Source organism: Colletotrichum fioriniae, assembly GCF_027942845.1.
Source record: "Colletotrichum fioriniae strain IMI 355084 chromosome Unknown scaffold_14, whole genome shotgun sequence".
NCBI lineage: Eukaryota > Fungi > Ascomycota > Sordariomycetes > Glomerellales > Glomerellaceae > Colletotrichum > Colletotrichum fioriniae.
In genome coordinates, this window is record NW_027076850.1 from 1,077,801 (window position 1) to 1,099,152 (window position 21,352).

The window sequence follows — 21,352 nt, forward strand, 5'->3', positions numbered from 1 at the left end:
AGGACGCACCAAATAGCCACGCATTCACGGCGCGGACGGTGCCCTTTTTGACGCCGAGGACGACGAGAGTGGGACGAGTGAGACTCTCGCGCGCCGTTCTCACAAGCGGACGCCGCCCTTGAGTGGCACAAGTAGAAAGTGTTACCATGTACCCCGTAAGGTACCCCAAGACAACGCGCCAAGCACCACACCATGGGCAGCTCGACAGGTGGACTTTTCTTTGGGCATCAAAGGGCAGAACGGTTGTTAGCAGCAATGGCCGCTGAGGATCTTCTCTTCCAAGCAGCATTTGTCGCACAGATTCTGCCTCGAGAATTCTGTGCGACTCAAAATCAGATGCGGAACTCGCTGAAGCCAACACCCAGATTTCGTGCCTACCTATGTCAATTGACACTAGGTTGTTCTCATCCAATCCAGCATCTCTTTAGGATTCAGTCTTTTCCCGCAAGGAAACGGACGGAGGACAACAGATGGGAGGCGGGAGACAGAATGTGGCCTCGCGCTGGAATTCCCACGCCCCCTCCGATGCAAGCCCTTCCCAAACGTGCAAGCGGAGGCCAGACGGCTTACACGGGACGCAGGCTGATTTAACCTTCTAGGATGATCGCTTTGATCGCGGCCCAAGGTCCTGGAACAGGTTCAACGATGCACCTTTGACCCGGACCACCGTCTTTACAAATGGGTTCCCTGAGCAACTTTTGGTCCGATGACAAACTCGGCAAGTTTTCGAGCGTGCTCCAAGCGTCTGAGCAGCGTGGCCAAGGACTGGCTGCAGGCCAGGACCTTTCCTGGTCATCGTGGATGTGTCGAGAAAAAGAGGGGGGATGAGGGACGAGAACGTGACAAACGGCTACCTGTTCACGTCGCCCAGGAACTCCTAGAATAAGCAGTCATGCACCGCAACGATAACCCAGGACCACAATGGCCCCTATTCCGGAGTCCTTCTTGGCCCCTGAAACCGCGAGAGAGAAAAAAAAAACGAGGGGGATGAATGCGGTCTCCAACGGTTCGCGCTGGGGATCGTCGGGGTTGGCCTCTTGGCTGCTCTTCATGGACAGCCCGGGGTTGTGGACTGCTGAGCAGTCCGCTGCCCGCGTTCCTGCGCGGTGATGAATGATCAAATCCGTTTTTGATGCACCTCCGAAATCCTTTTGCTCCCGTTATCCGTAGCTTCCGCCGTCGCAATCAACTCCGCCGCCCCGCGGTTGCCGAACCTCTGTTCGTCCGACACTAACCCGAGTCGAGTCATCGCCGGGCTTCACATGCGCCGCAGTTAAGGTGAGCTTTGGCAGAGAAAAGAAGCAATAAAATCTGAACTACCACTGTGGCACCTGGATGCTTGCTGGCAGGTGTCAACCGTTGAATTTTCGTTCAGTAACACCTCACCAAAATCAAAAAGTAAAGTCGCAGCTACGTACATCGCTTGCCCCAGTGAGTGCGAGCGGCCTGAGACGCCAAACCCTCTAACATAGGTACGAATACAATTGCTCAAAGGGGATGATTCCGTCCAAACGAGAATATAAGGGGAGATGTGTTTAATCTAGTCTCTTTCTCATTACCAAGCTGATGCTTTGTATCTACCTATTGAAATCCATGTTCAATCAAGAATGGCCGCACGCGTTTGTTCCAGAGAGCCTCTCTCCCAAAAGGTGCACTGATGACATAAGGGCCGATAAGATAAGGCCATAGCTAAAGTGGTCCCCACTAAATGCTCCCCGAACCACGCCCAACGCGAAAAGCGTCACTCACGCGTCGGACTCCCGAGCCTCCCAACTACAGCTGTATCCGACCTCAGTGAATTATGTAACCCAATATTCTATCACGTCTCTCTACACATCCTGAAAGGCACGCTCACCTTTAGCCCGCTGTTTCTTAGTAAAGTAGCCTGGGTTAGAAACATCTGCGTGGTTAGATTTGTGCACAAGGCTGCAGGCGCCTGCTCTCATCCGCCATGGCTCGCAAATCGACCAACACCGCCCAGGCAGGTGCGAACAAGAACCACGATATCAGAAGCTTTTTTGGTGCCAGTCGCGCTGTTACGAAGGGCGCACCTGCCATTCTCTCCTCACAGGTCTCTCAAAATTCCTCATCACAATCCTCAGCAGCAACACAAGAGCTTCTACCCGCCCGCGCTCCTGCCCGAGATGTGAAAGCGATCATGAGCAAGAATCCCCCACCAAACAGAGACCTCGACGAGAACAAAAATCCCAAGGTCGCTAAAATCTCTCCTGGCAAAGGCGCAAGCTCAACCGCCGGCCAACGGCCTGCCCTCACGGCATCAGATCTCAATACCTCCATGTCATCCTTATCTGAACTTCAAGATACACCAGTTCTATCCCCAGCTATGCGTCGTGTCATTCGCCTAACGCCAATACGGCAAAGATCACAGCGGTCACGATCTGGCACGCCGAGGGGGGTTTCAACTCCCAAAATACTACGGTCAGGTCGAAGTACCGGCTCGCCACGTAAGGTCTGCTTCTCATCGCTACCATCGTCGCCTCGGGTGTCTCTTGAGCCTGAGGAGCCAACAACACCACGAAGGCTGCTGTTTGGTCAGAGTCCAGGCAGGAAGACGGCCAGCGAGAGCCCACGAGGTTCCCCTCCAGCCGGTGATCTGTCTGAGCTACCCTCATTGCAGAGAGGCAAGCTGCAACGCACGCCAAAGCGCGATATATCAGGGGAGCCGAAAGTCGATGGATCTCCCAACAGCGTGCCGTCACTCCCCAGTCTACCTAGCTCCCCGGCCCTTCCATCTTCTCCGCCGACTGCGAACAAGCGCCCGACTCTCACGAGGGATGCAGTCATCAAAGGGTCCGATGACGAGGACGACGACGATTCTTTGTCTGATGACTCCTTTCCTGACCTCGATATGCTTGGCCCTACCAAACCCAGGCCTGATGGAACGCCAAAGGCCAAGAGACGGGCCAGGATGGTTCACAAGTCACCTCTCACCATCCAGCCGAAGCACAAATTCGACTTCAAGACTCTGGACGCTCACTCGAGGAGGCATGATGTGCTATTTGACAGCCCACGACGACCGGCTGAGCCTGCACCTACGGATGAGATCATGGTGGACGTCGAAGAAAGTCCTAGCAAAGCTCGCCAGAAGCTAATCGAGATTGCCGGTGTCAAGACTGAGGAAGATGCGGACAAGGCTCTCCGAGCCATGGAGCGAACTGATGCCGGTGCCTCGAGGACCAGATGGTACTTCTTCAAAAAGGATATCGGCGGCCTAGACGAACCTCCTGCGTTCCCGAAGAAGTATGCAAAAGGTCCTTGGTCTTTTCTCGAGAAGCCTGGAACAAGAGATCGACACATCATGTCGGGGATGCCGAACAATCTTGCTGTTAATGTCAGGTTTCCGGACGAATTATATCTCTGGGTCTTGGACATGGTGGCTGTTGAGAGAGTTGGTGTTCTTCGGGAGGAATACAGCAAGATCGTCACTGCCAACGGCAAACAAGTCAAGCGTCTGATCACGCCTCAGAAGCTTGAAGAGTGCCTGAAGCGATTAGGCGCAGCGGACTATGTCGGAGACGAGGTACTACGACCTGTGCGAGAAAGCCGAGATATCTACGCCGATTACGAATGGGAACCTCTTCAGTCGTTTTTGGAATGGGTTACCTATGTGGCACATCATCTTAATTACGCAACAGTTGCGTATGCTGTCAAGATGCTCTTGCGCATGGCAGCTGATAAGGTGATCCTCGAGAACGTAGACGTTCTCACACGCCATCAGGATACCTTGGCAGCCTTGGTCGATACTGTCGAGGACAGTGCCTGGGATGAGTTTGTAAGTATATCCCCCCCAGTGTCAAGTTGATGCTCTTGCTCACATGGCCTGTCATAGTGCGCCGAGATCTGCTCGTCTCTTTATCATGGATTCGATAAGACCTCGCTGCGAATGTTGCCGCTCATCTGCATGTCTGTCACTTCGCGGAAACTGCACGAGCTGCGCAGGCGCCTAGCCGTCGCCTTCTTCCTTCGAGACGCTGCTCTAGCAAACGAGCACCCCGACGATGTCATCAGCCTTCGCCTCGTCATTGCCCGGGTCAAGGACAGCGACTTCAAGATCAACAATAAGACCGACTATGTGAACTTGAAGGCTTTGGTCCAGCTCCTCGACATGGCGGTGGACGACGGGGCTTTCGTGCATGACAACGAGGACTCGGATTACGAAAAGGAGTTCAACGATGACATTGACGATCTGGCGAAGCGTCTCAAGGCCATCTGGCGAGGCATCAACGACATAGGAGCTGCGAACTTGGCCCGCACAGAGGCCAAGAGCGTGCTCGAATGGGTTGGAGAGCGTCTGACATACTCGGTCAGAACCAAACGCCCGCCAACACAGAGCATCTTTGGAGATCAGGGTCCGTCGTCGGCCAAGAAGAGGCGCCAACAAGACTTTATGCAACGATTCGTGCATTCTCGGAAGAACAAGCCGTCCGAGATAGATACCAACATCGAGCCAGCTTCAAGCGAGGATGAGACTTTCGTTACGGCGATAGGTTAAGATGATAACGAACTCGTAGTTGCAACGATAACTACCTAATACGCCAAGGGTTGGCCACCATCATACAGCATCTAAGATACACCACAGGAAGGAGTTTGAAACAGGGTGGGCGCCGGGGAGTCCTTCATGCAGCGTTTAGTGTGTCCAGCCCCAAGGGAGATAAAGAGGGCTATACAGGGTTTTTGCAAGGCGCACTTATGGGAAAAGGGTGGTGGTTTAGTCAGTGAATCTGCGGTTGGGGTTCTTGCCAAACAGAGTCTCTCGGACGGCCGGCAGACCGGTCTCCTGGAGCAGGTTTAGACGCTCCTCGAATGTGTTGTTGATTTCAATCTTGCCCTTTCCACCGATGACGAAAACACCTCCAGCGCTGCATCGTTTGGTTAGAACCATGATACATAGTCGTGATATTGCTGCCCGATTCTCGTTCAGATATTACGTACCTCTCTGCGGACAGGGGGTCCGACTCGTCAAGCTTGGCCGCAGTGTCCTTGCCAACCTCCTTCTTGTACTCCTTGGTGGCCTCCTCGATGGCCTTCTTGACGGCATCAAAGTCGGCTTTCCGCGCGCGGACGACGACCTCGGGCTCGGAGAGGGCGTAGAGGCCCTCGAGGATCAGGTTCTTGAGAGTGGCCTGGTACTTGCCCTTGTCCTTGGTGGCGTTGGCGAGCTTCTTGCGGGCGTCCTCAAAGATGTTATCGAGGAGCTCCTGGCGGGCGCCGAGGACCTTGAGCCGCGTCTTGTTGGAGACGGTGGAGCGGGTGATTTGCTGGGACATTTGGGCCTGCTTGAACTTCTTCTCGTACTGGCCGTCGATGGAGTCCGTCTCCTGGCGAACGAGCTTGGACTTTTCGATTGCGAACTCTTCGTTGGCCTTGATTTCGATCTCGCGGGCCTTTTCCATTGCTTCTTGCTTTATGAAGGCCGTCATCTTGCGGAGCTCCTGACCGACCTGTTTTAGTGCACGCCGTGTCTGGTTAGCCGGGCTGCGTCTCTCCATCTCCCTCTCGTATGTGTTCGTGTACATCGGGATGTTCGGTTCCAACTCCAACGAGGAGACTCGCAATGTGAAGGCGTGGACGGGGGAGAGCTTACTTGGTCGTCCGTCAACGGTTGGTGAGACATGATGGGCGGTTTTGGGGGGGGCAGCTGCGTGAGCGACTTTTGATGATTCAATTAGGTTTGTCGGAGACGAAAAGGACGACGGGCGATGATGGGATCGCGTGGGATGTAGAGAGGAGCTGGTGGGAGCCCGTCGGGAGGAGGTTTCGCGATGGGGGAGGGGAGGATCGGGATCGGATTGTGGTGATTGAATGAAGCTGTTGTTTGACGAGGCCTACTACCTACTACCTTGGGTGCTCTGAGCCGCGCAGCAAGCGCATCGCTGGGCGTTCGGCCCCCCCAGCTTCAGGAATCACATAGCAGGTATCCATCCGTCCCGTCAGCCACAGATTGCCTGCTTGGCCTGGCAGGTGCGATACGGGAACCGGCTCAGATTGCACCTGTGCCACACATGGTCTGTGCGGATCTCCAGCCACGTTTCCTTCTCAGGCTGTGACATCACGGAGGCAGGCGAAGCCTATCAGTTCCAAGGCCCACCAGACCTCCCGTCATGGAACCAGGCAGGTGAAGGGAAAGGAGCGATAAGATAATCCGGTCACGTCAGGTGACGATTGCCCGAGAAACAGCCGCCTCACCCACCACAGTCATGCACCCAGCTGAGCTACCTCACCGCCTACCAAGACAGCGCACGGCAGAGGTGCAAAAGGGCTAGACGCAGAGTTCCTGAACTGAATAATGCAATGCAGGCGGCACCTGGAGAGGTGGAGAGCGGCGGGAGTCCCTTGCTGCTTGGTTGCTGCGGGCGAGGTACCTACCTTGAGATCACTGGGGTGTGTGATGTGGGTTGCTGCTGCTGCACTATTATGCTTGACCGTACCTTGGGCTTGGTGACTTGGTTGCTTGGTGCAGTCGGCATCTCCCCCTTCCTGGTTCCGTCCTGGCCAGACCACCTCGACCCTCTTCTACACCGATGGGAACAGAGAGCGGCCATTGCGTCGGTGCATAGCGAACGTACGTCTGTCTGGTGTTTCGAGCTGAGCCATCATCTAACACCAGAGACCTGTTCACCGACTCCGGCCATGTGGAAACTCGGTATTCTATAACGCTGCATTGATCAGGTTTACGCAACCAGCAATTTCTCGAAGAGGATAGCCGGCCTGGAAGACGGAGTACCTGCCTTCTGACATTCCGACTTTGTCGCTTCCATTTAGACGCGCATCCGAACTTGAAACCCATCTGCGAGCTCTCTCTTGGCGGCTATTGGAGGGAAGCGACACCAAAGTCACCATTTTCCCAAGCGTGGCGAGACACAACCCGTCGGACAACTTTACCTAACCACATCATCTCCAATCCCCAACGTCGAAGCAATTCGCAGACGCCTCGTCTGCACCGTTACCCATCCCGCCCCCTCCATTCTGCCGAAGCGTTCGATCCCCTTCCCACCGTCCCGCCGCTGGAGTCGATTTCATCTGGTCCTCGTTGCGAAAAAGGAAGTTGCACATCCCACGAACGTGCCGCTAGGATACTGGCGGGACGACACACACGGCTGCGCGGACACTGAAAACAACGGACGACGATAAATCGATGAGACCGACCGCCGCTGCTTCAACTTCGACCGCCGCCAGATGACCGACGGCTAGCTCCTTGCGCGTGCAATGGGGTCCCTCGGCGGCATCTCCCCTTGGGGGACAATCGCCGTACGCATCTGCCTCCCGTTTGCGCCTCTGTCGCTCGTTGAACGACCAAAAAGCTGTCGCTAACATTGTATTTTCCCACTCGCGCAGATAGGAATCATCGTAGGTCTCTTGTCCACGAGCGTCCAGAGCCTGGGTCTCACCCTCCAACGAAAATCACACATTCTCGAAGACGAAAAGGGCCCCCACGAAATACGTCGGCCACCGTATCGGAGGGGGAAATGGCAGCTGGGGATGGGAATGTTCATCGCCGCAAACCTGCTCGGTAGCTCCGTCCAGATCTCGACCCTTCCACTCCCTGTACTCTCAACCCTACAGGCCTCTGGCCTCGTCTTCAATTCGATATGCGCTACCCTTATACTTAACGAACCCTTCACGAGGTGGTCGCTATGGGGGACACTACTCGTCTGCACCGGCGCCGTGCTGATCGCCATCTTTGGCGCCATTCCCGCACCTGCACACAACTTGCAGGAGCTGCTTGAGCTCCTCGGTCGGAAGCCTTTCGTGGTATGGATGATCATGCAGGCCCTCCTCGTCCTATCAATAGCCATCAGTGTGGACTGCCTTGACCACTTCACGAGCCTGTCACTCAACTCGAGATTCCGCTTCGTCCGCGGCCTCGCCTACGGAGCCATAAGTGGCATTCTCTCGGCGCATTCGCTGCTGGTTGCCAAGTCGGCTGTTGAGCTGATCATTAAGACGATCGCGGACGGCAATAACCAGTTTGTTCACTGGCAGGCGTGGGTCCTCGTGCTGGCGCTGGTCACCCTAGCCTTGAGTCAATTATACTACCTACACCGTGGCCTGAAGCTCGTCTCGACCTCGGTTTTATACCCCATGGTATTTTGCATCTACAACATCATTGCGATCCTGGACGGTTTGATCTACTTTAAGCAGACGGACCAGATTAACCCCTTACGAGCATGTCTCATTGCACTGGGGACAGTCATCCTACTTGCCGGTGTGCTGGCGTTGTCATGGCGTCTCAGCGACGAACAGCACACGCCGGGCGTGGGCCAGTCATCCTTAGCACCAGGACTTGGCCTCGTGGAGGACACGGAAGATGAAGAAGAGTCCCTTCTGGGCGGTGACGACCTCTACAGCCTCCACGAAGAAGATGACCCATTACCAGCTACAACCTACTCGACATTTAACGTGGCTAGTGGCGAGACAACGCCGCTGACACCGACACCGAAGCGGAAGAAGACGGGCAGGAGATGGCAAGAGCGCGCTGAAATATGGGGTGAGCTCGAAGACCGCGACACGTCCAGCCCGCCTATTTCGCGCCGGCGCTCCAGCACCATGCCTGGCGAACTCACCGAATCCACCTCTTTATTACCGCACCGCCGCGGCGTAAGTAGCGGTAGCGGCAACCCTCTCTTCTCGTCCTCAGAAGCGGGACCCAGCTCCGAGTCCCTTTCGTCACGCCGGCCCGGCCCGGGTAGGAGGCGACGTAAATCTACGGGATTTCCGGGTTTCACAGCCCGCCGTCGGCGCAAGAGTCAGAGCAGCAGTCAGCCCACACTACAAGAGGCGTTGGGCGGCATCTGGAAGCTCAAGTGGTGGCGACCTGACAGAGGAGACGACGGCGCAAGCAATCCGCCGGGCAGCAGCGGGAGCGGCAGTGTGTGGCCCGCATTCCGAGACGAGCCTCTCCCGACAACGGGGCAAGGGGAAGGGGAGAGAGATATTGGTGGTAGTGGAGGCAATGACGGACGTGACGGGTCCCAGGATAGGGGGCGGGACCGGCGGCCGAATGACGATTCGCCTGTATGAGTATTGGAACACTTGCCACGTCAATATTCCCTTTTTAAACATCTCTTTTTTTTTCTAACAAGAAACCCGTTACTTCTTTATGTGAGCATAATAGCGATTACTTAGACATGTGCCAATTGCCAGCAGTATGATTTATATCTGATTCTTGAATGGTTTGCTTGTCTGATATAGTTCATGGGAGCACATGTCAATCAGCGTGTCTTAATCATGACCTCGTTCAGCATAAAGAAGTCATAGAGACAGATACATCGGATGGTCGAACTTGATGGAAAATATGGTTTCGTTGAGGTCAGCTATCGACTACGAACGGACGCTTTGTTCTGTTTTTTCTCTTGGTTTTTCCCCCTCCCTTTTTCGCCTTTTCAGAGTCTGTTCAGAGTGGTAGAAATTTTTCATCTCAAAGAATAGAGGGTAAAGGGCGAAGGAGAAAGAAAAGACAGCTGGCACGTTTTAGGTGCACGGTCAACGCAGGCGACGTCGAAAAACTTGATCTGTACTCATTCTCTTTCTTCTCGGATATTAACGCCTTTGATGTTAACATCACCTAGATTTTCAGAATTGACGAATGTGCTACAACGCAATGTCCGTAGTCAGGAAGGTAAGCCTGTCTTGGGTATTTTTTTCATCGACCTGATCTGAACGGGGGGAAGAGCATAGACTTGGATCTAAGCCCCCGTGTGGGTGTGGATGTAGCTGGGCAACTGGTACTCGATTCTTCTCTCTGAACCTACCCGGCTCATTTTCATCTATGTATTGACCGAGTCAGAGAGCCACTATATTTATCGCACTTGTTGAACGGGAGAGCGACGGTGCAGTCAAACTTTCTTTCTTTTTAGCGGCTTGTTGTACGGATATAGTACTCTTGGGCCATCCTATCCTGACTCGGAGACTTATAACGTCATTCGGGGGGGGAGGAATTCTCAACCTGTCTGTGGGGAGATGTCAGACACTACCATCACTTTCTCATGTACTGAAAGTGAAAGTTGAACAGCAGGCGATGTGATGCAACTTGTCGTGATGGACAACGCTCGCATTGTTCCTAGTAAAACTCCTTGTAAAAAATTTGAGGTATCGCCTGTACCCGGCGGGCGAGTGTTCGATAGACAGACTGACCTTACGTGGTTGGAATATTCGAAACCGGAACTTCTTTTGGTCTGCTTTGTGTGGGAATCACCTCCGAAGCCCATGCCATAGATCAGACTGTCTGGCTTACCACTCCAGCGTCGAACAAGACGGATAGCTCACTCGGCGCGGGAGAAACTCGAAGTTGCATACTGAGTAGACCGGGTGCGTTCTAGTGGAGACGATTTTCCCATAGACATTGCGCATCCCAAGTAGCCACCGCACCCATTCTGTCATTCATACGGATACACAACCCGGATACTCGGCTTCACAGCAACAGACAGCCAAAAGCATCAACCCCCCTCCCAGCCGCGTATCATCAAGATAGAGCTCGACAAGTGATGTGGACTCTTCATGCTGAGTCAGAGTGGTAAACTGGTGTCGTTTGAAGGGTGGTGGCCGTTACCCCCCTTGCCCGCCGTTGATCCGGGTAGATGATCTAGCTCGTTTATCTCGTTCCATCTACATTGTGGGGTTACCCAGCGCATTAAGTCTGCCTCTCTGTGTCTCCCCTGCCGTCCATGGCAGTCTCATCCAAAAGATACTGCCAGGTGATCGATCCCATTCGAACCAAACTCCCAAAAATCTCAACCGGCCTCTGTTTCTCCTCCTCGTCCTCCACACAAGCTCTGGTTCACCCCCAATCATCTCTCGACGTGGTTTCGCTTGGCGTGTTTACACTAGACATCCCAAGAGTTCTTCTATTTCAAGCTCCTCCAGTCTTTCCTCGTCTCCGTACGGCGCTCTATCCGTAGGTCAGTCAATCTGGCACATGCCATCTGTGCTTCGCCGACTATGATCGGCAATCTTGTTTATTCAAATCCGTGGGGGCTGCAAACAAATAGATTGGGGCCGTGGCCTTCTTCATGTACAACGTCGTCCATGTCACAAATAGATCCGGCGCATGGTGGGCGTACTCACACTAAGATGAACTACCGAGATTGTTATATATATGTTCACACGCATCTCCCTCTCTCCTGGAATGTCACCACAGCTTAGACCGTCCTTGCCACCACCGGGAGCTGAGCCTCCCCCTATTCTTACACATTCCACGCCCTCCCGTCGACTTCACTTGAGTCCACATGTTCAGTCACAGTCACCAACCATCGAACGAGATGAGAGAAGGTTTGAAAAAAAACAGGTACTGCTTTCAGGGCAAGTTCCCCCCTTTTTTACAGAACAGAGATAATCAACACTAAAAATCTATATATGATGTCCGCACAAACAAGAAAGAAGGGGGTTCGTCGGTAAGGAAGGCTGAGAGAGAGAGAGGTAAGAGAGATGTTGGCCACCACACGAAAAAAGACCTGTCGCTTCGAATATCTCCGTCCGAAAATTCATTTCCATGCGTTAAGATTCGTACACCGCCCCGACATATCCTCGTAATAGAGAAGAAGACCGAGGGGCTTCTGCTAAACGCAGATAAAAAGGGGGTCAAGTTATTGATTCTGCCTGTCCACTTTGTCTAAAGAAAATCGGAACAAGATTAAGACCAATCAATGGCCGCGGCGGGGGTGAGGCGATTCAGTCTTATCCCCGGTCCAGAAGATGGGAGACCACAAACAGTTGCTCGCTCCAGATTTGCCACACGCAAAAGAGAAAAGGAGTCCCCAAGAAGGGCTGGCTTTCCGAGCGAGAGAGAGACGACAAGAGTGGGCGCCAACTCGAGCCAGCGGCGTTTTTGTCCTGAAGAACCAAAGCCGAGCCGCCGGCTTAGAAACCACGGTAACCAGCCTTCTCGTCAATGTGGCGGTAGCGTTCGCGCTCCTTGCGATCCTTGAGCAGCATGGCGATGGTGACAATAAGCATGGCGTCGATACCGACCATACCGAAGACGGCAGTGAAGATGTTGTCGACGAAGATGTTGGCGAAACTCGTGATCGGGGTTGCGCAACCGCGCTGTAGAGCAGCGGCGGCGGGACTCGGGCACTGGGCATCGGTGACGAAGGCGGGCGAAGTGCTGTTGAAATATCCGCAGCATTTGAACTGATGTCAAGTGTCAATCATTGGTGATGATGGTTGAGACCAGACGAAAGGTCACTTACAGCAGTCTGCATGAGCTCCTGGACACGAGGATCCTGGACGTTCCACGTCTTGCCAAAGTCGTTCTTGGTGGTGAGAGTAAGAACCCAAAGGTAGACACCAAGAACCAGACTGAAGAGACCGCAGAAGGTGGTCAGGTAACCCGAGATCTTGAGCCAGCCGCGAGTCGGCGTGATCATACCGGGGATGGTAGAGAGGAAGGTAACGAAGATGAAGACGGCATTGGCAATACCGGCTATAAGTCAAGTCAGTCACGATTTCCGCTATATCCCCTTGCTCCCTTCCGTCACGTAAGTGACATCCTCCTAGATCGTCGTCGTACCTGTCAGTGGGAATTGGGCTGTGAGTAAGCGCATAACAGCCTGGGCTCCTTCCGTGGGCGCCTCCTTGATGAGGTTCTGGTTGATGAGGGTGAAACCCAGAAGAAGGGCTCCGGTGATGACGAAGATGATGTCGGCGACCACGAAGGTCATGAGCACTTTGTTCGCCATAGCTGAAGCGTTTCGATAAAACCGAGCAGCCTAGAGACCCGAGAACCAAGATGTCGCTCGGAGAGACTTGGCTGCTCCTTGGTGCTGCAATTCCTCCTCTTTTTGTTCCGAAGAAACCTCCTCTTTTTTGAAAATAGTTTTTAGATTTTGCGATTTAGAGATTGATGTTTGATTTTGACGTCCGGCGTCTCTTTGTGTCTAGAATTTGGTGATCGGTAGGAAAACTCGGCGGGTATGCGTTCGTCGGTGTCGTCGGTGTCGCTGGTGTCGGTGGGTAAGGACTGTCTTCGACCAGCAAAAATGTAACGGAACCTCCACCACCCAGCGGGGACGAGCACACGAGAAGGAAGGGGTTTGAAAAGAGAGAAGTCGACGAAGCCGTCGTGAAGAAGGGAATAAGGTTGGAGTGAACGATTGTACAGAAGAACGAGAAGATGGACCGAAAATCACCCTCCAGATGGAAAACCCGACTACAGCACTGAGGAGTGGGAGGAGAGGAGAAGAGATGCCTCGTAGTGCAACAGAGACGAGGTCTGAGTCTCTCTCTCCACCGGGTCCATAGAAGAATGGGACGTGGGCGGTGGAGCGGGAGAGCAGCCGGTAAGGGGGGTCCACAATACTGTCTCGGACGAGACCTGCGCAGGCAAGGGAAACCCCAGAGGAGAATCGCCAGATTCAATCAATCAGGCGAGGGGGCGCTGTATCGAGACTCGAGACTACCACAGTACTCGAGAGAGAGCGGCTACTTGGTTACGTATCCGTACATTAGTTCAAGGTATTGGCGGGCGGTCAGGGCCCCTCGTCCATCCTGGAAGGCTCGAACAGCAGACGCGAGGATGAGAAACGCACCAGAAACACCTTGGGACCAGCCCATCGCTCGTCCACACTGTGCCTTGGAGGCCTTATTTCCCCCAATAAGCCAGCAAGAGGGAGCCGTGTGAAGAGATCGAGACAACAGCAGAGAAGGAACTGTGAAGGGGGGAGAAAAGGGCTGAGGGAGGTCGCGATGAATCCAAGTCCCTGACGGACTGCGTTTCAGGATCGAGGGGCGACCTCATGCAGGCGGCTGTGGCACGCACCAATCGAGAAGCCGTGCAGGCGCTGGTGTCCGGGATCGTGGCCAATCACAACAGCAGAATCGTCCAAGAGTCGCCAGATTGGGGTGGTCGTCCGTTTGAGCCAATGGCTTAGGGCTGCGCGTACCTTCCTTGGAGGCTTGGTCACTTTTCGGTACCTGGCTTGGCCCTTGCTTGGCCCTTGCCTGAGAACTTACTTGTACGTTCATACGTTGGAATGCAAAGAGAAGTCACTGCCCACCAGCCATACGCTGGAACGCTACATTACGCAACATTTTCTTCCCTTACGTCTTCACGTGGTGAAGCATGGCTCATGCCTGCAACACTCAGGCACATTACGGGAAAAACACCTTATTGTTACGCTTACTTCAGCGGCCCCAACGGTCTGTCCTTTCCAAGACCTCGAGACACTCAAGCCTCCTCGACTTACATCATCAAACAGGAGACGAATTCAGGAACACCCCCAAGGACCCAAATGCTCACCAAGTGGACGCGGCAACGCGAGACATGTCACAACCCTCGATAGCGAATACCACTATAACACCCGTCGACGGCCTCTTGTGTCCACAATCTGTGCCGGCTAACCCGATAACTCACAGAGTTCGGATACTGTCGTTACTAGTGATAATGATCTTTCGGAGTACGTACACAACGGATAGATGCCCTGTTCAAAGGATAGGTCGGCCGGCTCCCACTTGGCACTCGTACGAAAGCACCCTGCCCAAGGCAAGCTCCGGGCACCGCGGAGCACTCTACCGATTCAGAATCCTTCCATCCCGTCCACACTTCACTTCCAGGCCCGCCGCCCGAGGCTGTGAGCCCTCCTTTCCCGCGAAATTCGAATTTGACAGGAGCCCCCCCTTCGTCCGTCGTGGCACGATCCAGTGAGAATCCAGCCCGATGGTCTCGCCTTTTTCATAGACTCAAGACTGTGGTGGTACGGTGGCACCACATTACCGCCCAATTTCCAACCTCTTGGCTCACCTGCCGAACCATGTCTGGCGATTCGACGCTTCCCCACCAGAAACCTTCTCGTGATAAGGTAATCCGGAGATGCGCGACTAAAAAAGGTTGGTGGTCACTGTTGCTTGTAGGCAGCTGTGGTTCCTCGGGAACGACGCCAGGGATCTTTGGGGGCGCTAGCGACTCGGACCCTCCCTTTATTCTCTTTCCTCTGTCTTTGATCAGAGTTTGATAACCATATTCGATGTTGATTTACCGTTGTCATATGGATAAATGCCTAAAGTAATGAGGCTCTGTCGTCTTGGGCATTTCTGTATCTGTACAGATACTGCATACGCATCACTAGCATACCTTCGTATACCCGCAATGCACCTCTGGATTGCATGGAAGAACTCTCGGGCTTTTCTTCTTCAGAATTCCCGCTGGTTTGGACGCCCAGACCTGTCAAGAGAACGCCCTCCAGCCCGTTCGATTGAGGGACAGTGCAAACCTCAGACAGTCTGGTGTTGTTGGCCTTTCGACAAAAGAACCCGGGTCGACCAACCGAGAAGGCGTGCTATCCGAGAGGAAGCATTGCCGTGGTGTTTGACGCCTGTCGTTTCGTGCATGCTGCGGTGCGATGCCGTTCCGTTCCGTTTTGCGTCGTCTGGTATTTCATTTCGATTCATGGTCCAATCAACAGGAAACGTGCGCACGACGAGCCTGGAGACAGCGTGCAGTTCCATTTTCATCTCCATTGACCGGCATTTCAGAGCCGGTACTTGCGTCGTTGATTGAAGTGCCTCTGATTTTCGAATTGTGGCCCTTGTTTGTTGATTGTTCCGGGCTGTTTCGATGTCACGGTTCGCTACCAGGCGATCATCTTCCCGGTGGTTCTTGAGGCAGCATGGATAGATGAGACGCACGTCGTGCAGTGAGCTGAGAATGCCGATCTAATCAGCCAACACCTCGGAATACCACTGTGCCTTGCAATTGGGAAATCTTCATGTTCTGCAGCGGCGCAGCCCGGCACTTCACTATGTTGCGCTTAGATGATAAGCAAACAAAACACAGATGTAATCCAACAATCTGAAGAAACACAGTGGCAAAAGAGTCTAATAGACGACGGGCGCATGCGCACGTGCCACTTCCAGTCACACGCCAACGACCACATGTTGCAAAAATTGTCCAAAATGCCTTCTCTTCGCATTCCATCACTACAAAAAGCATGACCCTCGAATCAGCAAAAGAGTTGGGCCCTAACCAGGATTCGAACCTGGGACCTCTCCCAGACGTGTCGTGAAGACCCTAAGGGAGAATCATACCGCTAGACCATCAGGGCAGATTATATTCCAAGTGGGTGTCCTTGGATGAAGAGCCGGGCAGAGATTGTGCTCAAGTTGGTAGGTGAAGTGGGGGGCCACGATATTTTCTCGACTAAGGGCATCTCACACGAGACAGGGGTGTGATGAGGCGCAAAAAGCGGGAACAGATGGTGAGACATTTCAACGGTTTGTGGCGCCTCAGCTACGCCTTGCAATGGATGTAGGGTTCAACGTACATAGGTATGATTCTTTTGTCGTTCGTCTCTAATTGGCGTGACAAATACTGAACATTGAGCATCAAGTGCGTAACACCAACGTTGTCTCTGCCGTGCCAACACATCTTAGCAGGCCAATTGGGTGAAAAACAGGGTGCCGGTCAACGTATGGTTATTATCCCTATTATAATCACTACCTTCATTATCCCTTAGATTGCCTCTTAAAGTATGGTCTCTTAACAGGAATACTAAGAGAGAAAACCTTTCAGGTGAATAAGGAAGCCAATATGGCGGTAGTAGTAGTAGTAGTGAAAACAAAGATAAGATATTATATGGCAAATCATTGTGACACTCACTTCATCACCTGCTGTACTTGCCTCTCCAACCACGCATCTTGTGATATTACCCTCAACTACAACATGCCGTCAAGCCTATACAATGCCAACGAATTAAAGCATATGTACACTGCTCAGAAGTCATATCTGAAGTCGGGGTTCTCCTTATCCGTCATATCAGCAAACGCATTCGAGTGCTCAATCTTCTCGTCGTTAGCCCCGGCAGCCCCAGTATTACCGACATCCTGCTCGACCTCCTCAGCCGCCAGGTTCGCCGGGTCCGCGGCAGCAGCGGCCTTGCGCTTAGCCATGTTGCGGCGGACGAGGAGAAAGCGGAGGAGGACGAGGAAGAGGTTGAAGAGGACGTAGAGGCAGAAGTGGGCCGTGAAGCCCTTGCGGTAGCGCGGTGCGTCGGCAGCCTGGAAGATTTGGGGCGCCGTCATGTTACCCGCGGCCCAGCCGATAAAGGTCATGGCGAGCGTCGTCGACTTCTTGGTCTGGCCCGCGACGTTGCGCGAGATGAGGGAGAAGATGAGGTTGCCCTCGGCCAGGTAGAATTGGGTGCAGTAGAAGGCGATGAGGAGGCCGATGCGGTTGCTGGCGTTGGGTGGGATGCTGTAGATGATGGCTGTGCCGATGATGGCGGGACTTTGTTTTAGATGTTAGCATAGTCATTAAGTCTTTCTGTTAGGACGGGTTGTTACTGACATTGTGCATCCCTAAGGACAAGAAGAGTTAGCTTGATGTTCGCACAGCGAGTAGGTCTCGGCTTTGACTTACATGCATTACCCAGGCAGTCTGCCTCGACCAAGTAGCCAAAGTCGCGCTACCAACCATGACAATGATGGTGACGGCACCTTGTGCAATGTTCAACAGCTGCGTCTGCAGGTACGTGAATCCAAACGAGGAGATGATGAGGTTGGAGAAGACGCCGAGCCCGCCAATGATGAGGGTGGAAGTGACCTGAAGCATGACGTAGCACCAGACGACGGGGTCGGTGACGGTCTCGATCATCTGGTAGCGCTTGTACGTCTTGTTCTGGATGCCCGTCTCGTTGGCCCGTACACGCTCAATCATGAGGCGCTTCTGGTCCTCGTTGAAGCACTTGGCCGCCATGGGCGAGTCGGGCAGCCACCAGCCGATGAAGAGGCCCCAGGCGCAGGTCGCGACGCCGAGAACGAGGAACAAAAGCTGCCATGACTTGATGTCGTGACCATTGTAGTGAGAGGCTCCCCAGGCGATGATGCCACCGATCTATGTTGCTTGTGTTAGTCGAGCGTTCTGAAGGCTTCAGGTCTTTGGAAAGGGGCAGACATGCCATGAGTTGAACGCCACTCATGCAGTACCAAAGGGAAGTCAGAATTGACTGTTCTCTCTTCGTATACTAATTGTAATTACTCTGTTAGCAAGACAGGAGAAATGATGGAGCTAGAGACAGGACAAGTACATACCCACATGGAAGTCCTGTGAGTTCTGTGTCAGCAGGATCCTCTACCATTCAAGGGGCTAGGGTTGACAAACATAATGATGAATGCCGGTTGAACGCAAGACTCAAATACTCCAAGCAGAAATCTGACAATCATCAAAGCTGTGAAGTTCTTCGCCGTAGCTGAGCATGCAATTACAATGCCCCAGCAGAAAACATTGGCGGCGAGATATTTTGCGACGGGGAGCTTCTGCAGAAGCAAGTTGGTCGGGTACTCTCCGATGAGAACACCCATGTACAGAATGGTTCCGAGCCAGCTAATGAGAAGCAAGTAAGCGGTTGCTCTTTAATCCCCATTTCCCTCATTTGTGGGTGTTGATTCACCTGAATTGTTGGCCTACCAGGTTGGCGTCTTGCTTAATGTTCATGATGGAGGCAAAGCCAAGAGTGCCCTTGTCGAGGGACTGGCAGAAGTATGTGCCCAACATACAAGCCAGGATTCGTCTGTTGACTGTCCAGAAAAGCTCCTTGCTTGTCTTGTCGTCAACATAAATCGCTTGAGCATCGGCATATGCGTTGGCCTGTGTGGTGTGTCAGCCGAGTGCTATTTCCCGTGAAACATACAAGGTAATCAAGAGTCTGAATATCTTCCCCAACCCCTGCATCACTTTGAACCCTCCCCTTCTACGACTAAGCCATGGATCTGTGATACTGAAAGAGTAAACTCACCGACTTGTCCCCCTCTTGGTGCTCGTAAGCCACGTGAGAAGGTGCTGGTGCGATGGCATTATCACCAGTTTCCTTGTCGGTGGATCCCTGCTTCATGCTGTACGGCGCTTTGGTTGCTACAGTGAAATGGGGTTTTGTCCTTCAGACCAATGGTAGTTGAGGCTGCTTGACGATGTCTCATGGCTTACCCCGGATTTCTCTGGATCGTAAGCCTCTATATGCAACCAATATCGAAATTTTGGGGACCCCGGTTTTCACGAGCCCGGAACGGCGGAGTCAGAGACGCTCCTAGAGGCCAAAAACGTGGAATGATGGTGATCCGGGGCAAAGGTTGCGGGCGGAATGTCTCCTCGGGGCAGCCTCCGGGACCTCGCCCGCGCCCGGAGCTGGGGTTGGCGGGCGGATCGTCAGTCCAGAGACCGGGGGCGTTGCTATGCATTAGTGTCACGGCAGAAGGCTCTGATTGAGACCAGGAATATCAAGATTCGGGGTTACGCTAAGCTCCCCGGACTCCTCTTGTCATTTTGACTATCCGAGGTTGTCGAGACTACGTGCTTATCCGTCTTTTTAAGGAGTCATCTTCCGTACCTCGCACCTGTGTCGACTTCCGGCCTATTGCTGTTACTACCATGAGGATTAAGTGAGCAAATATGATATGAATAGGGACATTCCATTAGACTCATAATCTAAGAATATGATGTCTCCTTTGACCCTCAAAACGCTCGTCGTCATGTCGTTCACCCGGCCTCTGCGGCTCTCATTAGTGTTCAGGCGATGAAAAGGAGGCCATCTTCTGAAGAAACTCTAGTGTGGCTGGACGGTTACAGCGGCGATCACCAGAATTGTGAGTCAAGGATCCCCTCCATAGTGGCTTCTTTTAGCGGTCCAGTGGCATGTTATTGTGATGGATGCCCAGTTCTTCCCCGCATGCACCTTCTCCACGTTCAGGTCTTACCCCGACATGATCCCCAAAAGTGGCTTGCGACAGCGGCGCCTTCGCTTGGCTTGGATAGTGACGGGAGGTGGACAAATCAGTTAGATAGCTCCTGACATGATCTGGAAAAGAGAGTGAAGGAAGGAAATTTCCGTCGTTGCATCCTCCAACTTCCCTCCTCCTCCTTAACTCTTTTTTGCCGCGGTCCCTGCGTGCGTGATGGTCTTCGAAGACGACGACGAGGCGCTGTCCGGTCGCTCAGGCGGCGAGGAAGACATCCAGCCCCGGCCCAAGAAGAGGCGGACAAACTCAAGTGCACAAGCGAATGGCGTGGATACTGAAGGCCCCGCGTGAGATACCTCCCAACTTGACCACGGCGCCAGTGACCAATTCATGCTGATACGACGTCTAAAGCTGTCAATCCTGTCGGAAGAAGAAAGCTAGATGCTCAAGGCGGCAGCCTTGCTCGGCTTGTGTACGATACAGTCAGTCTCTGCTCCGAACACAATGAAGAACTCCCCTGATTCCAGTGTCCAGACGTAGAATGTGTGTACGATGACAGAAGATCCAAACCAGGATTGCGCACTGGTGCCGTTGAGAACCTCAGCCAGAGAGTCGGTACGCGTCTGGCGAGTCTTTGACAATGTTATCATGAAGCTGATATCCGCTTAAAGCCACGCTCGAAAACATGTTCCTAGGTCAAGGAGTCCTGTGGCAACAGGTTTTCCACTGCCTGAACTCGGCAGCCAGTCGCAATGCCCCCAGTCCAAGCCAAGACGGCTCTTCGAATGTGTCGCTCAACGAGAGAACAACTGCGCTCAAAAACACCCTCGCAACCCTGGCCGAAGGTGGAGAGCCTGCATTGACAACACTTGCAACCATTCCGACGAAGGATACTGCCACTCTGGAAAAGACGACCGAAAAGCCAGCTCGAACGAGCCTCAATTTCAGTCCCATGACCGAAGCGGACCTACTGCCAGAGCTGGACCTCATGGACGCTCTTGTCGATATTTACTTTTCCAATATTCACCCTTGGATCCCTATGCTTCACGTGCGCCAATTTCGGGAGAGGATGCAGGACCCAGCCCAACGACCCCATCTCAGCACCATATTTCATGCCATAGTTTCTTTGTGCGCAAGGTTCTCCCAAGATCCCCGCCTAGGACTACATGAGGAAAAGACACGCAGGGCACGAAGATGTCGGCAGTTTGTGATATTGAACAGTATGGAGTCCTTCTCAGTGGAGAATCTTCAGGCTCTGACAATAATTGCCTTTGACACCGTGAGAACAGTCCCGAATCTATATTCAACTTATCTTGAGACGAATTAGCTGATCAAGAAACATAGATTGGCAGTGGCAGGGGTCCATCAGCTTGGGTTAGTGGCACGTCGCCTCACATTCGGTCCATACTTACATGTTTCTAGTCTATCGTTGGTAGCATGACCCGAACAGTTGAGCAGCTACAGCTCAGTGTCGAAGACGAAGACCAACCACCGGCTGCGAAGCATCTTATCAAACGTATGGCATTCCTGCCACTATGTCGAAGCTGGAGCGAACGAGAAGAGAGGCGTCGAGTTTTCTGGAATATCTTTCTGATGGACAGGTTCTGTAGTGTCGCAACAGGTTGGAACTTCTCTCTCACCAGTGCGGACGTGAAACGACGTCTACCCT

At 53.2% G+C, this 21,352-nt stretch overlaps 5 protein-coding genes and 1 non-coding gene across 6 annotated transcripts; 2 read left to right on the top strand and 4 right to left on the bottom strand.

Moving 5' to 3' along the window:
- Positions 1-1,951: 1,951 nt before the first annotated feature.
- Positions 1,952-4,513, top strand: N0V96_010435 (uncharacterized protein; the record flags this gene model as incomplete). Its single annotated transcript, XM_053197020.2, has 2 exons — positions 1,952-3,793; positions 3,851-4,513. 2 exons carry the CDS (start codon positions 1,952-1,954, stop codon positions 4,511-4,513), a joined length of 2,505 nt encoding a protein of 834 aa, XP_053045509.2.
- Positions 4,514-4,729: 216 nt separating this feature from the next.
- Positions 4,730-5,635, bottom strand: VMA4 (V-ATPase V1 sector subunit E; the record flags this gene model as incomplete). The annotated part of the gene is made up of 3 exons (XM_065758947.1): positions 4,730-4,880; positions 4,954-5,462; positions 5,606-5,635. 3 exons carry the CDS (start codon positions 5,633-5,635, stop codon positions 4,730-4,732), a joined length of 690 nt encoding a protein of 229 aa, XP_065612470.1.
- A 1,871-nt stretch (positions 5,636-7,506) lies between these two features.
- On the top strand, positions 7,507-9,042 carry N0V96_010437 (uncharacterized protein; the record flags this gene model as incomplete). Its single annotated transcript, XM_053197022.1, has 1 exon — positions 7,507-9,042. The coding sequence occupies one exon, from the start codon at positions 7,507-7,509 to the stop codon at positions 9,040-9,042; it is 1,536 nt and encodes a 511-aa protein (XP_053045511.1).
- Positions 9,043-11,877: 2,835 nt separating this feature from the next.
- Positions 11,878-12,698, bottom strand: N0V96_010438 (uncharacterized protein; the record flags this gene model as incomplete). The annotated part of the gene is made up of 3 exons (XM_053197023.1): positions 11,878-12,150; positions 12,210-12,442; positions 12,530-12,698. The coding sequence occupies 3 exons, from the start codon at positions 12,696-12,698 to the stop codon at positions 11,878-11,880; spliced, it is 675 nt and encodes a 224-aa protein (XP_053045512.1).
- Positions 12,699-15,971: 3,273 nt separating this feature from the next.
- On the bottom strand, positions 15,972-16,058 carry N0V96_010439. Its single transcript has one exon. It is a non-coding gene; the product is annotated as a tRNA-Pro (tRNA).
- Positions 16,059-16,725: 667 nt separating this feature from the next.
- On the bottom strand, positions 16,726-18,842 carry N0V96_010440 (uncharacterized protein; the record flags this gene model as incomplete). Its single annotated transcript, XM_065758948.1, has 7 exons — positions 16,726-17,239; positions 17,300-17,310; positions 17,372-17,845; positions 18,043-18,055; positions 18,113-18,334; positions 18,402-18,598; positions 18,747-18,842. The coding sequence occupies 7 exons, from the start codon at positions 18,840-18,842 to the stop codon at positions 16,726-16,728; spliced, it is 1,527 nt and encodes a 508-aa protein (XP_065612471.1).
- Between the last annotated feature and the right edge of the window lie 2,510 nt (positions 18,843-21,352).